We start from the raw sequence: 19,312 nt of genomic DNA on the forward strand, positions 1-19,312 counted from the left end.
GTGCCAAACACAGCTTTAACATCATTTAACCCAAACTGGGGTTTATTCAGATTAGGGAGGCTGCAAGTGTTTATTTTATTATCCAAGTAGTGCAAAACCCATCAAGACAAAGAAGGCTGCAGAGGGAGTCCAAACTTTTCTCATCAATATGTTCCCTTCCAAAAACAGAATACTTCCCTTGTAATAATAGAAGGCAGCATCACCCATTACCCAATGACATTATCAAATCAGTTAGGTGTTTTGGTTTTTGTTTGGGTTTTTTTTTTTGTTTTTTTTTGAGGGGGGAAAATCAATTAGCATCTCACCTATACCTAAAAAACACCAGTTATTTGATACCAGCAATGAAAAAAAATTATGCAAAAAAAATCTTTCTAATTAGTAACTACAGTCAAATTTCCAAACAACACCATACTTTAAATATGCCCTCTCTAAACTCAATGCCTTTGTATGAAGTCACTCTACAGCAAGAAATTCCTAAAATTAAAGCACTTCAGAAATGTGTTCTTTAATAGTTGTTCGGTAGTAATCACACTAAAGAAACAAAAAATTATTTGGAGAGGGAAATATCTGCCTCCTTATCCAAAGCGCACCTTTTATTCTCGTTTGTGTTAGTACCAATTAACTAGAAAAAATAATAAAACAAAAAATCTTTGAAATGCCACAATCAATTAAAAATTACTTTGAAGTCTGTTACTTTATAGTCACTTTGTGTAACAGAGATAAAGCCTGCTTTTCAATATTAAAAAGAAAAACAAGAAGACAACATGTGAAAACGAAAATAGCCTCCATGACAAGTTACTGTGCCCACTCAAATGTTAAGACTTACCAAATATCATACAAACTTACATACCACATTTCCCTTATAACCTTTTTCTCCTCAGATTCCATCCTGACTACCAACTTCTAGATACTCATACCTCATTGTATGTCAACTTGAATTCCACAGTCCTGATTTTCCCACTGTGAAGAGGAACTCTTACATAAACTCAGTGATAAACTCAATCATCCATTTAAACGCCAGATAATAAATTGTTTTGCTGCTTCCTGTGGCCTTTTATTTCCTCCCTTTTGATTAGAACATTTTATTAGGCTAATTAAACACTGTGAAGCTTAGGTGAAAGATTTTTCAGAAGTGCACATTTCTGCTAATACTTCAACAAGAGAAAAATATGATGACAAAAACACAGCACACTGACAAGTAATCGGAAAAAGTAATAAAAAATAATGTAAAATACTTTGCCCTTGCTTCAGATCCTGAACTTTAACCACATCTGACTCTATATATGTAGAAAGCAGATTGACAGCTGTCACACAATTTTACCTTGGTATTATTATTGTCATCTATAACATACCTGAATGCTCAGGTCCAACCAGGCTATCCTAAATCCCGAGCTCTATTAAAGAAGAAAAGAGAAGCCAAAATGGGTTTCTATCCAAGTTCAGTACCTTTAAATTATTAAATTAGCCCTTTAGTGGGTAATCAAGTAAATGGCTGAAACAGTAAAAACCAAGCCATAAACTAAAGCAACCCTCAGGCTCTGAGAAAGAGCTGCAATATCTCAGCTGCCTGAGAGAAAGAATTTACCGTAATGATTTCTTCACTTCACCTGTTTGCTGAATGTAAAGCTCATTATCCAGGCTTCTGCTTATCTGCTCCAGCCAATCTTAAGGCTAAATTACACAGCTGTTGTGGGCCAAAGCAGACCTTATTAGGTGGTCTCTACTTGATCAGATGATGAGTAAGTTAACCAACCTGAGAGAAGTAATTTATACTAAATAAAGCTACTGTATGCACTTTAGAAGTTCACTTCTGAATTTATCTTCCCTTTCCTGAACTCTAGTCCAGTAATTTTAAGTGAACAAATGCTTTAAGACATCAATGAAAAGATAAAATATTAGTCAATCTTTTGAAAGAGGGATAAAGTGTTTGTTATGAAGATAAGTTCATCTTCAATCTAATTCATATACCTTAAATATAAGTTTGAAGAATTCTGAGCCTAAAAAAACTAAGCTCTACAGACATCAATCTGTGAATAATGATGCAAACCTATCCAAGCTAATTCATCATTTTATACTCCATGCAGCAATGAGAATAGAAAGGAGTTGCATTACATATACTTTACCAGATTCTGTGTTAGAGAGTCCTCAAGTGTATCACATTAGATAAAACTTTGGCACTACTTAGATTTTAATTCTACCCAAGTAGAATTTTAGTGTAAGTTGAAAATTGAATGAGTAACCTTACCCAAGCACATTTGACTGCTACATGTAAACGTGTCATACACTTCCTATTATGTACAGCACAGAAATTCTTCACTCCAAGTTTTTATTATAGTCTGTGGCTCATAAATGCATTTTGACACTTTTTGTCTCTGTAATATTTAGCATTCCTCTTGCATTAATTATTGGTGATAAAAACAGCTAATGTATTTCCTTTTTAGCTCATCTTTTTTCCACAATATCTATATTTTAGTAGTGGTTTGATGAACAAAAGATACTGCTGTTCTTATTAATCCCTGTCTTTCCTTAAGAGTAATCTCATTTATATTTCTTTGTAAGATTACACCAGCTGCCCACAGTCACCCTTTATATGAACAGGATTTAGTGGCATACAACACATAAAAAGAGATTACTTCATACTGCTGCACAATTACTTAAAAATATATTTACATGTCAGCAAAATTGCTTTTTTTCATAAAAAGAGAGAAGTTGATTTAATCTATTAGGAGGACATCCTATGGCTTGTTGGGAACTTTTATATTCTGCATGTTTTACACCTGGTTTTCCTATGTATGGAGAATTTATATTGCTGTATTCTCCCTCCCCCTTGTTTAAATTACTTTATATCTCACTCTTAAAAGAAGTAGGCATTTCTTTCAAAAAGGCTATTGAAACACAATAAAAACATTCATCACCTATTTCTGTTGAAAAAAAAAAAATCATGCTAATGCTTGAATATGCAAGTTTAGTTTTGGAAAATACTACAAGAAGTACACTTTGATAAATATTAAAAAAAAAAAAGAAATTGGGAGAACTATCCACTACTGAAGGGCAACTACTGCTGTGTTGGTTTCCAGGTCATAAGATTAGAAACTGCACTTGGAGTTCTGCTCTCTGCTCTAGAAGTACCAAACAGCATTGCAGTGTTTTCCCTAATTTGCTTTTTTTTAGCAATTTGGAAGGCAATTTTGTTATTTGATAAGATGTCCATCACTAAATTCACCTAAACAGACATACAGGCACCCCTCCCAAACACACAAACACACACATACACACATTGATTTTACAAAAGTCTCATTTTCCTTAAGCAAGTAATCACAACACTGAAAATATTCTCCTACGTGTTCACTGATTTTCTTAAATTATTTGTCACCACTCTGCCACTCAAGGGAGATGGTTATTTCACTCTTCTGAGAAGCTAACTATGTTCAAAAGCAGCTAGATGAGGATGGTGATGTGATATAAATTCCAAAAGAAAAATGCATTGTCCATCCATATAGCCGTCCATCCTGAGAAACTTCCACTGCCAAATTCTTGCTGTTTTCCATTGGTCATGGGGTTCCCATCAATAAATAGAAGGTCAGTGCAACAATGAGGAGCAAGCAGAATGGAGAAGAGAAGGTCTGATAGGCAGCTGAAGGCATGAAAATATCTTCGTACTTGTAAATACTGACAACACGCTCTGACACGGGTGGAGAGTCGATATCATGACGAGTTATAGAACCTTTAGCAGGTAAGGGCAGAAAGAAATAACTTCAGATGCAATTTTTTCTATAACTCTGCTGAAGAAACAGACAGGTAATTTTCAAACCTATGGAAGCATGCAATATTACACTGTCAGGGAGTAGGCTCATTTCTTTGCTTTCTGAAATTAAATTTCTAAATAAAACAAATAAAATTCAAGTAAACAACAAACGCACTTCAAATGAATTAAGAACTTCTAGTTATGAAGTTCTTCTGAATTCAGCTTTAAGAAGTGAGGATAGTAGATATACAGCCAGGAAAACAAGACACGTCCTGTCTTTCTTTTTTTAAGCCTCATGCTGCCAGAACTTTAGTTCATTAAAAAAAAAGCGGGGGGAAGAGGGTGTGTCTAATGAGAATTACATCACTGAAAGACATTTATCAATTTTGGCACATCAGCTCTGTTGGTGAGATCAACTTACCCTGGATTGCTGGGCCCCAAGCAAACAGGTAGTACCAACTCAAGTGCAAATCTACGATGGTTTCTTCTCGGGGAACATAGACAGGACGCTTGAATCGACACGTGACACGATTGTTTTCAAAAACCCCTTCCTCATCTCTAGCAGGATTTCTCTGGATTTCTTTAGCCCACTGACCAACATTATAGAAGTGCTGTATTCGGACTCTTCCATTATCATCATGAACACAAGCCATGACATCATCTCCCCCCTACAAGGTTAAAAAAAATTCAAAGATGGAAAACAAAAGGGTCATAAAACACTTCCTCATTTATGTATATAATTTTAATTATTCAAAGCTAATAAAGACCCTTTCCTTCTTTCCAAGTTATATACACAAATATTTGTATCCCTAATCAGGTATCTTCAGTAAGACTGAAAACCACGTTAAGTGAGTAGCAATAGTTACATGCCCTTACTATCTCTGAATTCTCTTTCAGATCTTTCTGAGAGTTATTTTACTTAATGTATATTTGTAGGATATGATATCACTCTGACATCACATAATTAGTTGATCTGTGGCAGGCTGTTTTATTTTGTTATTTGTGAAGTTCTGGCATACTGCTTCATAAAATGTTGCAATCTTGAATCCCTGATATGTACAAAATCCACTGCATCAAATCATGGGCATGGGATGCTCTTTCCTTCTTTCCAAGTTATATATACGCAAATATTTGTATCCCTAATCAGGTATCTTCAGTAAGACTGAAAACCACGTTAAGTGAGTAGCAATAGTTACATGCCCTTACTATCTCTGAATTCTCTTTCAGATCTTTCTGAGAGTTATTTTACTTAATGTATATTTGTAGGATACGATATCACTCTGACATCACATAATTAGTTGATCTGTGGCAGGCTGTTTTCTTTTGTTATTCGTGAAGTTCTGGCATACTGCTTCATAAAATGTTGCAATCTTGAATCCCTGATATGTACAAAATCCACTGCATCAAATCATGGGCAGAAAACCAATATACTTTAGTGAGACAGAGGAAACAAAACTACTACATATGAGAATATAATAGCATTGATTACAGTAAGTCTTTTCTAATCTCTTCTCATGTTCACTTAAGGAACATAATTTCTCTTATCTCTTATTTCTTATAAGAAGTGTTGTAATAACAGAATGCAGTATACCACAAGATACAAAGAAAAAAGTAATCAATATGTGCTTCTTCACTTAGCATAAGCAGCCAGCAAAGAACCAAGAGACAGAAAGAAGAAGGAGCCACTTATTTGTAAAGGTGATTCATTGAAATACTAAAGCATTAATGGAATAGGTACTCAAGGTGAGTGACAGAGTGGTAGAGCACAGGGATGAGCATGAACTTAGGAGTACTATCTCACAGAAGCCTTGGCACCAAGAGCCACTAGAACACTATCCAAGCTGGATGAGTGCCACAGCTATCAGTGCTGTATCAAACACAGGCCCTACTCCTCCCATATCCTTCTGATATGTCATACTGATAAAAGACATGATGCTCGCTCGCTCGCTAGATCATCCCTTAGTTCTTTATTACAGGGAAAAGAGAGGAAAAGGGTGTATTGCAGCACTGTGGGAATATTGTAAAAGATGTGCCAGAAGTGGGTGGAAAGAGGGGACAGCTAGGTAAAACAAATGCTTGGACAGTTTCTGCACCTTGGTGCTGCGGCAGACCTTTCCAGCCTCTGTCTTGAGACTATCACTGCTCTCCATAACTTATTTCCCAAGATTAACTTTTATACATCTAAGCACAAATCCCTCATTCTTAAGTACAAAGAGGCAAAAATAAAGGTGTTTTTACACTGAGGAAAGAAAATTAAAAAGGAAAGAAAAAAAACATTTTGAATCTCAGTTAACAGAATGACATTTCAAAATCCTGCCAAGGCACAAAAGCCTGTAAGTGGAAAAGCATAATGTTATTTGAGACAAAGAAATAGGTCATAGGACTTTAAAAAAATCTATTGAGGACACAAAATAGTTTTTTTTCTCTTAACTTCTGAAGCTATCCAGGCCACACCATTTTGATTAGGGCCTCCAAAGCACAGCCCATTTCTCAGAGCTAAGGTGTTTTGACCCAGAGCCTTTTTTCATCAAAGTCTGTGCATCCCAGGACACCAAAACATCCTGGAAGTTATGAAAAAGATGAAGTCAGCAGGAGAGCCAGAGAGAAAGAGAGATGCTAGCTGGTTTAGCCCAGCTGACTTATGGGCATTACAGGATATGTGGAGCAAATTTGGAAGCAAAACCTTTTACTTTACAGTTCCTTTATTCTTTTTACAAGAAGCTCAGACTTAACCTGCTGCTTGCTGTGCCTGCTTTCCAAGTGGCTGATGAGAGGAAGGCAGGGGGACCCTGGAGTCCACTGCAGGTACCTCAGAGGTACAAACTGGTAACACAATCTGATAGTTTGGGGACAAATACTTAGAGGTGCTGAGCTGCTTTGAAAACCCTGTTGAGTACCTGCATTGACAAGCTTCTAAACTCTTCCCAAAATTTGTCTGTAAAGCTGTTCTTGACATCAAAACCACAAACTGTTTCTTGTGACATGAACTGTTCCTTATGACACAAAAACCTTCTATCATCTTGTGTTTGTTTACAGTTATTATTTATTAAAACATATGTAGTAATGACTGAGAAGCACTTGTCCTCACATTTTCTTTCTATTTCTCATTTTGGGTCAAATGATGCCTTAAGTTTTAGCTTTCATATTTTTCAGATTCTGTACTGCATTAGTATATAACTCTGAACTTCATATAAAGCATTAGCAATTTCTCTTCACAGTTTAGTTGGACAAAACAATCCTTTTCCAACCTGAGAACCAAGGACATTGTTGTAGCTTCAGGTCCAAAAAGTGTAAACACTTTTTTTACTGGACATAGGTCCAGTATTGTTCTATATACTCAGGAGAGTTTCTGTACATGAACACTGATATTATGAACTGCATTTTAATCCTAAACATTTTACCAAGGATCACAGACAAAACATCTTTGCATAAGTCATCTATTGCCCACATTTTTTAAAGTCCACACATTACATGCTTCTGTTTTGCTCATTGAAATTCAGTGAAAAGTGGAGCTTTTGAATTAAAAAGTAAGTACAAGAATAAGCATAAAACAGAGCCCAATAACAATCTAGAGGAGAGAGAATAAATTTTAAGAAGACTGCCTTTTTGAGTATAAATGCTTAAATTAGCAGGAGTCGTTTTCTCACACATTTGTGGCTTCGCTGGAACAACACATGGGTATGAAAGAAACCAAAAAATTTCCAAAGTTAAACAAAAGTGAAATAAAAATTTATACTGCTGAAAGTCAACTGATTTTCTCAAGAATAAAATCATTTGCTATTCAGTTTATGATGTGTCTTTTGCCCAAATTACACTGACATAAAGCGCAACAGGACATTTCCATGTGAATTGGCTCATCCCTGAGGGCTTTTCTAATGAAAAGGCAAAAAGCTAGTGACATTCAAACATTCAGAGCTGGACTGAAATACTGTTGTAGTTCTCAGAGAAGAAGGGAAAGGAGATGTTAGGAAGGATGAAACAGTTTTCTGTGAGGCAGTGCTCCCAGGGGGGCTACTGAATGGTACTTTGTTTTCAGCAAGCCAGTTTTACCTTGCATGCTCTGTTTCACAAATATAGAAATGTACATAAACCATTTATATCCTAGGATATAAAAGGAAAGTGTATGAAAGTATATGTATTGCCAACACGAAAAACTGTACATATCTTACCATTTTCTTGTCTGAGGAAAATCCCACTGCTACCCAGCCATCTGTGTCAGCACTCAACTCAAATGAAATGTACATAAACCATTTATATCCTAGCATGTGAAAGTGTATGTATTGCCAACACGAAAAAATGTACATATCTTACCATTTTCTTGTCTGAGGAAAATCCCACTGCCACCCAGCCATCTGTGTCAGCACTCAACTCAAATTCAACATCAGCTCCAATTCTGCGGTAACTCAGAAAGTAGTCACAAGTCTCTGCATTGCACCCAGGTTTACCATACCTAAATGGAATTGGAAAGATACATAACATTTTCCCTGAAATTTTCTGCTATGGAACTTAATTAAGGTTTTGCAAGAAAAAGCTAAAAGAATGTATCTTGGTATAATGGCAGTAAAGCATATATTCTGCTGGACATAAAGTAGCATTAATTTTTTGCAAGTACTACTCTTTTAAGGTATAGTATTCAAACAATAACACAAAATATTACTGTTGACCTTCCTTGCTGGTTTGTTGTTTTTTTGTTTTTTTTTTAGTGCTTCATGAAAATACAAGAAAAAACTGTAGGACCACAACTATGACGTGTATTCTTAAATAAACTAATGTCCTGAAATAATACAGCAGTATGGTCTTAAATAACAAACATTTATTAAAATTACTATGAAACACTAACCAGAGTTCCCAATACCATCAGTCAGCACCTGTAAACATAAAGGTATCTGCACTCTTATTTCAGACTGACCTGAAGCATCCCTTGGTTTTCCCACAGTCATCCACTCTGATTTTTGCAAATGGGTCCACAGGAGGAGCAGTAGGGAAAGGGTAACCTGTATAATCAGAATAAACCATTACTAAATAAGATACAAGGACTAAAAATCAGTAATACTAAAGAGAAGGTCTTCCAGTAGCATTTACTTTGCTGATAACTGAACTGTTCAGATGCGTGACTACTTTGCCACATACAAAACCCACTGCTCAGATGGTCCTGGATCCAGGTAACAAAGTAACATGAATAACTGAAAAGAAAACTTTTCTAAGGTTTCCTACATTCATCAAGGAGAGAGAAGAATGCTGGAGGGCAAAAGTTAAATGTAAGGCAGCAGGATCATGGACTACTGCAGTCAACTAACAATTAGGGATCTCTGCTCATCTCTCTCCTTGTGCACTCATAGTCCCCTCAGGAAATCTGTACAGGAACTGACTCCTTAGCCATAAGTGACAACATTAGGTATAAATACAGGCAGGGCACCAGATGCAGGGCTGTAGGAATTGATGCTGAAAAGACCACATTATACATCCTCCTTTATGAAGTAAAATAAAACACACATTGCAGTAAAAGGTAAGAGAGTATCAGGGCAGGGAATTGCCTGCAGTTATGGCCTGCAATCACTTGTGAAGGCAGACCCAGAAGAGTCAGACAGTGGGAATTATGGTTCCAAGCAATCCCATCTGCTGGACTATAGTACCAAGGAAAAAATGAGAAAGTTTACTAGCAGACCTATTTAGTCTTGGCTTGTCGGTGCTGGTATCTGTTGCGTAAGCACAGATATTTTAATAGGATGTTCTTTTACTTAGCCAGATAAAAACCAAAGTGCTAGCTGTGGAACTAGAAAGTCCTCTGAAAATGCTTCATTGAGTAGGAAAAGTAATTGAAAGACATTTATCAAGAAAAGTGTTTCACTGAGTGGGAAATGAACATTTCAGTTAGTTACAGCACCAGCACACAAACTTTTGACCTACACTACTTTGGGCATTCGGGAGCCCTGATTTACTTCCCTAGATTTCTAACAATGTTAATGGAGAAAGTATGCTGTAAGCTGCAAATCACAGTTACACCAACTGTATCAAGGGCAGGTAAATTACCCGGCATAAATAAGTTTGCAGGATTTCACAGCAGCGTGTAGCAGCGTATTGCTGAAACACAGGCCATGGAGTTTTCTCACTCCTTACTTATTTTCAAATCCATTGAACAAATGGTTTTCCATGCAGCCTAGCTGCAAAAGTGATTTTAACATCCACCATTTGCAAATTAAAAAAAAAAACAAACCCACACCAAAACCCACGACCGCGCTGCTTCTTGACACTTTAAGGCATCACACGTCCTTTCGAAGCCCGCACACCGCAGGACTCCTTTTTACGCTACCAGCCCGGAAAGCTTTGCAAGAGGGGAAGGCGAGGGGCCGCTCTGCGGGAAGGCGACGGCCCCCGGCCCGAGCTCCCTCCCGGGGGATGCTCGTGTCCGGGGATGCCGTGCCCGGGCATGCCGTGCCCGGGGATGCCGTGGCCGGGGATGCCGCGGCCGGGGATGCCGTGCAGCCAGGCTCCGGCTCTGCGGAGAGCGGGGCAGGGCGCGCTGCGGGCCGGGCCCCGAGCGGCAGCGCCGGCTGAGGCGGCCGGGCCGGCGGAAGATGGCGGCGGGCGCTGGCCTTCGTGCTGAAGGCGGCGCCCGAGCGCGGCTCCGCGGGGGAGCGGGGGCGGCGGCCGGGGGGATCCGGCCCCGGGGACGGGCGGTGCCGGAGGGACCGCGGCCGTGGGCGAAGAGACGGCGGGGGAGGGTGTTGGGGGGAAAGGTGTCGGGGCGGCGTGTGCGCGGGGATGCGCGGGGGAGCGGCGGGAGCGGGATGCGCGGGGACGGGGATGCGCCGGGACAGGGATGCGCGGGCGGTCACAGGCACAGCCCTCCCGCAGGGACCGCCGCTGACGGGTTTGCGGGGTGGCCTTCCCTGGATCACTGATGTCCCGCATCCCACAGCCCGCCCCACCCAGCAGGAACCCCGCGGCGGGGACGTCTCCGCAGCCCGGGCACTGCCGTCGAGGGGCAGTACCCAGCCATCCCTGGCTGCCCCCGTGGCCTCGATTCACTAAAACCTCTTGGCATGTGCTTCAAGAGGACGTGATAAATCCTGCTCAGTAACTGCCGGGCAAACTTAGCTGTTTGCATATATTTTTAAAATTTATTTTATGATTCCTATTCTTTTTAATGACTTCTGGGATGGGACTGGAGACACAGCGCACCTTAACATTGTTTTCAGGTAAAACCCCATGGCAGTGAGCGTTTGCTATCTGATTGCATGTTCTTGCTTTGTATTTTATTCTATGTAACTGCGGAAATACCAATATACTCCAAACTGGCAGGACTGAAGGAAATCCCAGGTTGCCCCCAAAGTTGTCTTGGGCTTTGGTATCTGATGCTGGGCTTGCAACTAGGCATTAAGCATACAACTGCATTCTTGCTGTGCTCTGGTATCCACGAGTTGATGAAGGAACCATGGCCTTTCATCCCTTGCATTACTTTGGTTTGGATTGCTGTCTTTTTGTTATAACTCTAGTTTCATTTTTATATTATTATGCATGGTCACACTTCCTCCTCTGAGAGTCTGGAATAAAATCTGAGAAAACATCAGCGGGGAGGGAGGGAGAGAGAAGAACACACAGCAGTCAGTAATATTCGGGAAATTAAAATAACCCGCCATTTAAATATTTTCTTTTAGTATCAATGACTTTACTGAGTTACTTTTTTTGTGGGGCAGTGAGACTGCCCAAGACCTAGGCTGCATTAGGCTTGAGGGATAAGTTCATTCCCGTGGGCTGAGCGGTGGCTTGTCATACTGGAGTGTGCTCACTGCGTCAAGTGGAGGATGTTAATTCACATCTCCATGGTTTAGTATGGTGGAGTAGCGTGCTATTTCTCACTGCAAATAGAGGAATAGCCACACGGAGGAAAAAAATAAGTTGCAAAAATAATACCAGTTGCATGCAAATTCAACATGTTCCACAGTAGCATATGGAAAAAGCTATAGGAAAGCAACGGCAAGCTCAACTGCAAAATATTGAGTCCCTTCTTCCTGCCTCACTGAGCTTGGCAAACTTTAGCAGGCTAGTGGAAAACAAGCAAACAAATGGCAATAGAAAAGCCCTGATAAATCAGGCTAACAGGAAAGTAAGGCTGCAGCTTAATCTTTCTGGCAATAATTAACTCTGATGAAGGGCCCCCCATCTCCCTTTTTGAAATAGCTAGCCGAGGGATGTGGTGCCTGCAAGAAGCATTTGCTCAGCAAGGGAGCAGCTGTCAGCTGCTTGCTGGTTTCTCCTCCCTGGGAACAGGCTTTAGCACACTGTGATATGAGCAATGCTTCACAGTTATTGTAAACACTTAGGATATTTGTCATATATTGTTTGTGCCTACATGACACCTATCATTTTAAATCTGGCAGCTGAGATATCTGTCTGTGATTACAGTGGAGCTGCACTGATTTTCTAAAGTGAATATATGGCTGAGAGACTGACCTTCCTCCTAGTAAATCCTTAAAAATTAAAACTAAAATACTCCTGAATTTTTTGTTGCTTAGTAGAACCTCTTGTGGTTGTCTGAAGATTGTCTCTATCTCAAAAATCAGTTGCTCATGGAAAGCAACATCACACTGAGGCAGGTGGAGCTCTAATGAATATATTTAGTTTTCACCAGACAGAAAGGTCTACACTGCAACTAACCACTGCCAGCAGTACTGCAGGAAAGATCCTTATCTGATTAAGTAATTGAGGTTGTCATCAAAAAAAAGCATTAGCAGTAAGAGCTCAAACTGCAATTGCATGAGCAGCCTTAACCCTCAAATGCCTGAACTCTCTGAATGCCATATTTCTCAGCTTGCACATGCTTGGAATGCCTTTCTCAGAGGCGACACAAACAAGCAGTGTGAGAACCACAGGCTGGAAGTCCTCTGGCAGCAGGAGTCCTCTTGCTTTTGCTGAATTAGAGATGTGAGCATTTCCACCACTTCTTGCACCATTGCCTCCTGCCTCAGGGGAATCTAGCAGTCAAATTCTTTGGATGGTTAATTGCTCTAGCTCGGGCAATTCTGTGGTGCTAGTACTCAGTCTGTGGGTGTCTTCACCAGGACTGGAGACCAGATTATCCTCAGTTTATCCTTGAGACCCACTGTGCCTTCTTTCTTGGCTGTTTTTGTCATTCACAGTATAACTTTCCCCTGGAGACTCATGCTTTTTGGGGCCTTTGGACTAGAAATTAAAGTTTCAGGTATAAGTCGTAGTTTGTATAACAGACATTCAGAAAAAAAAATCTTAGTTCTCCTGGTCATTTCCATCCAATCAACATGTACTGAAAAATTAGTATGCATCCATCAGTGCTGACTGGGCAAACAACTCCTGAGACAGCAGTTTTCTTACAATAAATCTGTAGTAACCTGAACCAGAGTTTGTAATTCATATGCAGTTTTCTCAAACTCTTGCAACACTCTTGTTCAATGTGGGGAATGTATCTACTATACAAGTCATTTATCTTGGGCTTTCCTTTATTAAACAATAATAAATTGAGAAATTGTTGAATCATAAGTTTTCATTAGTAGTCATTTATCCTGTGCTCTAGCTAATCACTCTACAGCAGCATGCTTGTGGTGTTAGTTACTCAGACTAAGACATGGGGGGAAAAATGGTAGGAATTTCTTGCAAGCAGAGCTTTTTCACAGCGTACAAAACAGAATGATGATGGGAAATATGTCAAATGCCAATAGATGAAGTACATCTCCTATGAGAAAATTGAAAACTAAGTGACTGCCTTAGAAAAACCAAAGCATTACAAAGGAAACAGATGTGTGCTATTTCTGAAAGCAGCTCACGAAAGAGATGAGTGAGCTTTTTGGAGGCATGGTATTGCTTCAGATCTTTCGGAGAAAGGCAAGAAAATATAAACTCTAAATATGCCATCATCCAAATAAAAACTTCATTAGATCCTTAGATCATCTTTTGCTCAGCACTGTTGAATTCTTCATTTTCTGCTGTCACTGATTTATGTATCTGGTCTTGCTTCAAGAGTGATTGTGCCATTGCTGCCCACAACAACACTCTTTCTGTAAAATTAATCTAATGTAGGAAAAAAGAATGTCTCCAGGCTTTTCCGCAAGTATAACATACACCAATCTAAAGACTAAGTTCAGAACTAAATCAGCAGGAATTTTGCTTCCGTAAGCACTATGGACCCTTCCCAAGGTATATTAAAACTGCAGCTTTGTTTGGGTGTTTATGTGTGTGTGTGTGGGTGTACATCAGGTAGTTTATAACTTTTCTCCCAAGACTGTATTTTTTTACCTTCTGGTACTCTTTGCTACCCCAGCTGGAATGCAGTTCTGGGAGGTGTATCTACCCTGAAAGCCAAATCTACCAGATGGTGGCACAGTCTGCACCAGGAGGTTGTAGAGCAAAATGTTTCACTTTTTTTTTAACAAGTCCTCATTACAAAGAAGTTATTTATAGTGTTATTCTAATAAGGAGCCAAAACAGAGCAGCCTTTTATTAGAACTTGCTATAAAGGGCATTACACTGAGGCCTCCCTGTGCATAAATACCACTTACTTACTGTGCAAAAGTTGGCCTGGAGAGCAGAAAAATTCAACTTGTATTAGCAAAGGGTTCCTTTAGGTAGGAAGGTTTTAAAGAGTTTAAGCAGCATTAATTCAATTAATTCCACATGTGACAATGTCATTTTACCCTAATTATTTAAGAATTCAGAACTGAGGGGGAAAAAAAAAGAGAGAAACTCTGTTCCCTCATGAGAATTCATCTGAAGAGTTACAGTAAAAGTCCTGTAAGTTTGCCTGTTGGAAAATAACCGTTTAAAACAGCCTTTCCCCAGTACAAATACAGATATTTCTGAGTAAAAAAAAAAACAACAAAAAAACCCAAAAAAACAACAACAAAAACAAACAAACAAAAACAGCAACAAAACCAAACTAAAACAAAAAACAAACACACAAACAAAAAAAACCCAAACAAACAAAAAAAATCCAAACCCTTATCTTCTAGGTGAAAATAAGTGTGTGAGAGAAAGCAGCAGAGGAGCTCCTTTTGGCTCACTACTCTGCAGTGAAGGTTCTTTCTTTATGTTCTGACCGAGGAGACATCTGCATCCAGGGGATCTGAGGCACGTAGGTCTTGGCCCCTCCTGGGTACAGGCTCCTGGAGGGTATGCTTTGTTTCAAACAACCCATGAATGAATTCCGGCTTTAGGGCAGTTTTCTCTGTCTCTTGGAGTCTTTGGAGTGCGGATGAAGAGCAGCCCGCAGGCTCCAGGAACATGCCCCGAGTCTGGCTTAGGGATGGAGCATCCCTGTCACCCGCTGCTGCTCCTGGTGCTGCTGGCCCCCTGCCCGAACACACCCAGCGCTCTCTACAATAATTTTTGGGCTTGTGCTGCGGGACAGGTCCATTCTTTCTCTCCCCCCCGCAAATGCAATAACGCCGTGCGTTACAGCCGCAAGTGCAGCTTCGGGGTGTTTTTGAGGAACGGGGGGGAAAAGAGCAGAGGAGAGAGCCGGGCTGGCCATGGCACCCGCCCGCCGCAGAGAGGCACCCCGGCACCGAGGCACGGCGAGCTGCCCGGAAAACATACGGGAAACTGGGCTTTTCCCTCCCTGCCAGCCGGAGGGGGACGGAGGGGACGCTGCCCGGGGAGCCCCTCGGAGCCAGTGCGGGGAGCCCGAGGCAGCCGGGATTATCCCTGCTCATCATTGTGAGCCAGGCGCGCACGCAAATGACTGGAAAGCTAGTGGGACTGCGAGTGAGACTTCTCAGTTCTTAAGCAATAGCAAGGAAAAGGTTTCCGGAGCGGCAGGGTGAGTTACACAGCGAGGAAGGGAAATTCCAGCCCAAATTCCAGCTTTTGTCTCAAGTTCCCTCCTTGCATGTCACTATCTACCAAGCATGTCCGTAGATGACGAAGCCAGTCTGGTGCACAAGGGGCTTCAATGACTTTAAAAAAATCTGTTCTTTCGTTCACATAGAAACTGAGGAAAATTAGTTATAATGAAGGCTTTGGGTAGCAAAGAATGCCACACTAATGGAGCAGAGTTATAACTCTCAAAACCTCACTGCAGACTTTGGTAGCATCCACAAGGTGCATAGGACTCTTTGAACCATGGATGCAGGGACAAACTAAACACAGAACAAGTTTCTCTGATGTAGAAAAATCCCATATATCTGCTGCTGGTATAACAGCAAACAACCTTGGAGAGTCTGGATATATTGTTTTGAATTGCTTGTAAACTCTGTTAAAAAGAGACACATTTTTAATATTGTCGTTTATGGAAGTTGCAACTAATATTTAAATTAGCAAAATCAGTTTACTCCTCACAAAATCAATGAACAGAGAGTTCAACATGGTTTATTTATCCAGACATTCTAGGATACAGGAATGCTAATGAAACAGTGTTATTGAACAGAGCAAAATATTTTGCAAAATACAAGATTAAGAAACACTTATACCATGTAGTGTGGGGATAAAAATATAATATTTTATGCTTGTTTGAGGTGAAGTTGGGGATCTCTAGGCACTCTTACACCTCTTTTTTCTATTAACTGAAAAAATTGGAGCACTGATAAATGGCTGGGACTTTCTAGTTAAGATCGTCATGTGACCCAAGCCATAAAGAATACTGATCTCATTTTCTTGTTTCTACTGCGCAGGTATGCAATATATCCTCGGGTTAATTCACTGGTCTACATACAGATGTTTACAAGGATAAAATTAAAAACAAGTATTTAACTGGCTTATATTCATTTGACATTCAATATGTGCCTGGAGGAAAGGTTTCCAACAGCCCATGCTGTGCCCCTTCTCTTACACTTTAAAAAAATGAGAGCATGTTATGAATTCTGAAGCCATTTCAGTATGGCATTAAGCTGATGCTTATGAGTTTTGTTCTGATGCTGTTGCTATGCCAATTTGAGATAGGAAAACAGTCTCTAAGCATTTACTGAAAACATTGCTCATCAATTGGAAAAGAAGAAAACGGGGAAAAAATCCAGACATCAATCTGGTACTTGAAGAGAAACACAAGCTCCCCTGTTCTGGCAGCCGGTTCTCCCACATGTAGACAGAGCCCTCTCCCTGCCATTGTGAAATGTTCACATATGTCAACCACCCAAAAATGTAGCAGTGAAGAGCAAAAGAACACTAAGCAGAGGCTTTCTTGCCACTCCTCTCAGGCAGTCACAGTGTTGCTGAGTTGACCCCAACAGTTTTACCAAGCTCAGGCCACACTGGGACAACAACATTTTTCTCCTTTAGAGTTGATGAGCACAAATCCTGAACCCAGACATAGAAAGAGCAGTTAAACAGTATTTACTGTGTGATATAGACAGTTTAAATCTGCTCTCTGAGCATCCTTTTGGGCCATGAGAAATTAGTTTTTCCACTCCCTTAGGCCTTTTGTGCCCTGGCCACATGCTGAAGGAAGAAATTGCAGGTGGATAGAGTGTGCAATTGTCTGAAGAGGTGACGTGATTTACTTGTGCAGGCTCCAGGCAAAATGCTAACTGTGAGGCAGGACCAGATGTTGCCATAGTCCCAGCTCTGGGCATCCCTCAAGGATAGAGTTAATGGTGTGTGGCACTAGGGATTGCAGAACAGCACAGCTTTTTCCATCCATAGTAAACCATGCTTCTTCTCATGATATGTCTCAGCATTTAGTTGAAGTATATTTAGAAGCATTCACATTTGCTAAAACAACACAAAGATAAAACCTCAAACTCATCAGAACTCTCATTCGTAGTGAGGTATTAATAATTAATATACTTTTACCCAAAGTAAAAGTCAAGAACAAGGCTTTAGCTTTCTAATATTTTTGAGAATCAGAGTTCTTTGTTTCTATAATTTTGTTCAAACTCATGGCATCATTCTGTTTCTTATTGTATTCATATTTATTTTGTGTGCCAAAAAGAGTTTAACAGCATCAGAAAAGGGAATTTGGATACTTTGCTTAGTGTTTATCCATGGGAAAGTTTTACTTTTGGTTCTCAGTTTGAAGAAAATTCTCAAAGCACAAGAAGCTCCTGCTTCTGACCAGCTGTTCTCTAAAGATCAGTCCATGTTAGGTTAAGGGTGCCGCAGTCACCCCAGCCCCTCCACCCCTCTCCCTGCCCTCGCATGATGACTCAGCTTCTAATGACACAGTCACACATGGGTTGTTCCACAGCACCTGTCCTGTTTGACAGCCTGTAATGAATGAAAGGGTTGAGCAATGTTTATTTTTATCTTCTCTTTTCTATTTGAGCTCTGCTTTGGGGACAACTGTCAAAAGCATATTTAACCACTCACTTTTAAAGACTTGCATGCATCCTTCCAGTTGCATCCCTGTGCTTATAAAATTGACCTTCAGAACTACAGCTGAGTAAAGTAACAATTTCCTAGTAGAGGACTACTTTTTTTTAAAAGTAAAGTTTTACTTTACTTTTCTGATTAAAGAAAAGACCCAGCAGCATTTTGCGTTTCTCATAAGGGAACATTTCATCTTTGGGGGGAAAATGGAGCTCTTCCAGCTCTTCCACAGCACTGTAGTTTTAATGGAGTCATTCTGCCCCATTCCACACAGGAATGCTATTACAGGTATTGCATGTAAAACATTTAGCCAGACAGCTGGCCATGGGACTGAGGGATGCTCACACGGACAATGCAAGCTGTGTCAACAAGCACTAGCTTAACAAGCATGTAGGCACAACTGCAAAAATAAACATTTCTTATGCTTCCTTGATCCTTGTTTAAACCATTGATCCTCACATCACTTTCCCTTTTCTTCAGTGGTTGTCCTCTATCATTAGAAGTCTCATTTCCTTGCGCTGTTTTCCTTCTATCTGTTCCCATACTGGGAGGGTTTGACCCAAGAAGGGGCTGGCAGAGAGCCTGAACAGATGCAAACCCTCAGCCCCTTCTCTTACCCCAAACTTTCCTCTTCAGCCCTGGCTGCTCTTCCCCTGGAAACCCACCCACTTCCACTGAACGTCTGCAGACGGAAGAACTTCCTCTGTGTGTGCACAGCCATGACAGGCAACAGCACACATCTGCCAGCTCCAGCTCATCAGGTGTGCTTGGCCAGCAGAAATAGCAAAATGCATGCTCTTTCATACAAGAAACCTACAGTGAAACCTTTGATGCTCGCACGAACAAGAGCATGAGTGTTTTGATCCGTTTGTGAAGTGCTTTCACTTTTCCACTTACCAGGAGGAGCAAATAGGATGGGCATTCAGGGGCTGTGCAGGGGATCAAACCTTTGGTTTTGTCTGCTATGGAACTGTGCTTCCCATCTGCTTACATCGGTCTCTTTTTACAAGTTAGTTCTTCAAACCTCCATGTCCAGGCAGTAGTGGAGCGATTGCCCACAGGGAACTGTGTCATTCCTTATCCATGACCAGAGTCATTGCTTTTCCTAACACAGCCAAGCACCTGCAGTCCCTGTTTGTACAGCTGTGTATCCTTCAGGGGAGCTGCTCACCTAACCTCACCTTGTCAGATGCCTGAACTGTGCTGCAGGTGAGTAAAAGGAAAGTGTTTCTGGATGCAGCCGTGTACAGTGACTCCAGCTGCACTGCACACTGCTCTGCTTTCAGCATGTGG

At 40.6% G+C, this 19,312-nt stretch overlaps 1 protein-coding gene across 1 annotated transcript; it reads right to left on the minus strand.

Annotated features, from left to right (window-relative positions):
• Positions 1-268: 268 nt before the first annotated feature.
• On the minus strand, positions 269-9,931 carry FRRS1L (ferric chelate reductase 1 like). The gene is made up of 4 exons (XM_039711135.1): positions 8,655-9,931; positions 8,057-8,195; positions 4,167-4,413; positions 269-3,724 (listed from the first exon to the last, which is right to left on the minus strand). Exons 1-4 carry the CDS (start codon positions 8,759-8,761, stop codon positions 3,552-3,554), a joined length of 666 nt encoding a protein of 221 aa, XP_039567069.1. The 5' UTR covers positions 8,762-9,931; the 3' UTR covers positions 269-3,551.
• Between the last annotated feature and the right edge of the window lie 9,381 nt (positions 9,932-19,312).

The sequence above is a fragment of the Passer montanus genome, unplaced genomic scaffold, assembly GCF_014805655.1.
Source record: "Passer montanus isolate IOZ18808 unplaced genomic scaffold, ASM1480565v1 scaffold24, whole genome shotgun sequence".
NCBI classification, from domain to species: domain Eukaryota; kingdom Metazoa; phylum Chordata; class Aves; order Passeriformes; family Passeridae; genus Passer; species Passer montanus.

Bases quoted from the DNA above. Each gene is read 5' to 3' on its own strand.
- FRRS1L (XM_039711135.1), bottom strand. From the start codon at position 8,761: ATGGTTTATTCTGATTATACAGGTTACCCTTTCCCTACTGCTCCTCCT. The intron at 8,196-8,654 runs GTCAGTCTGAAA...AATTCCATTTAG, and splicing joins AAAACCAAGGGATGCTTCAG to GTATGGTAAACCTGGGTGCA. The intron at 4,414-8,056 runs GTAAGATATGTA...TTAACCTTGTAG, and splicing joins TTTCCTCAGACAAGAAAATG to GGGGGAGATGATGTCATGGC.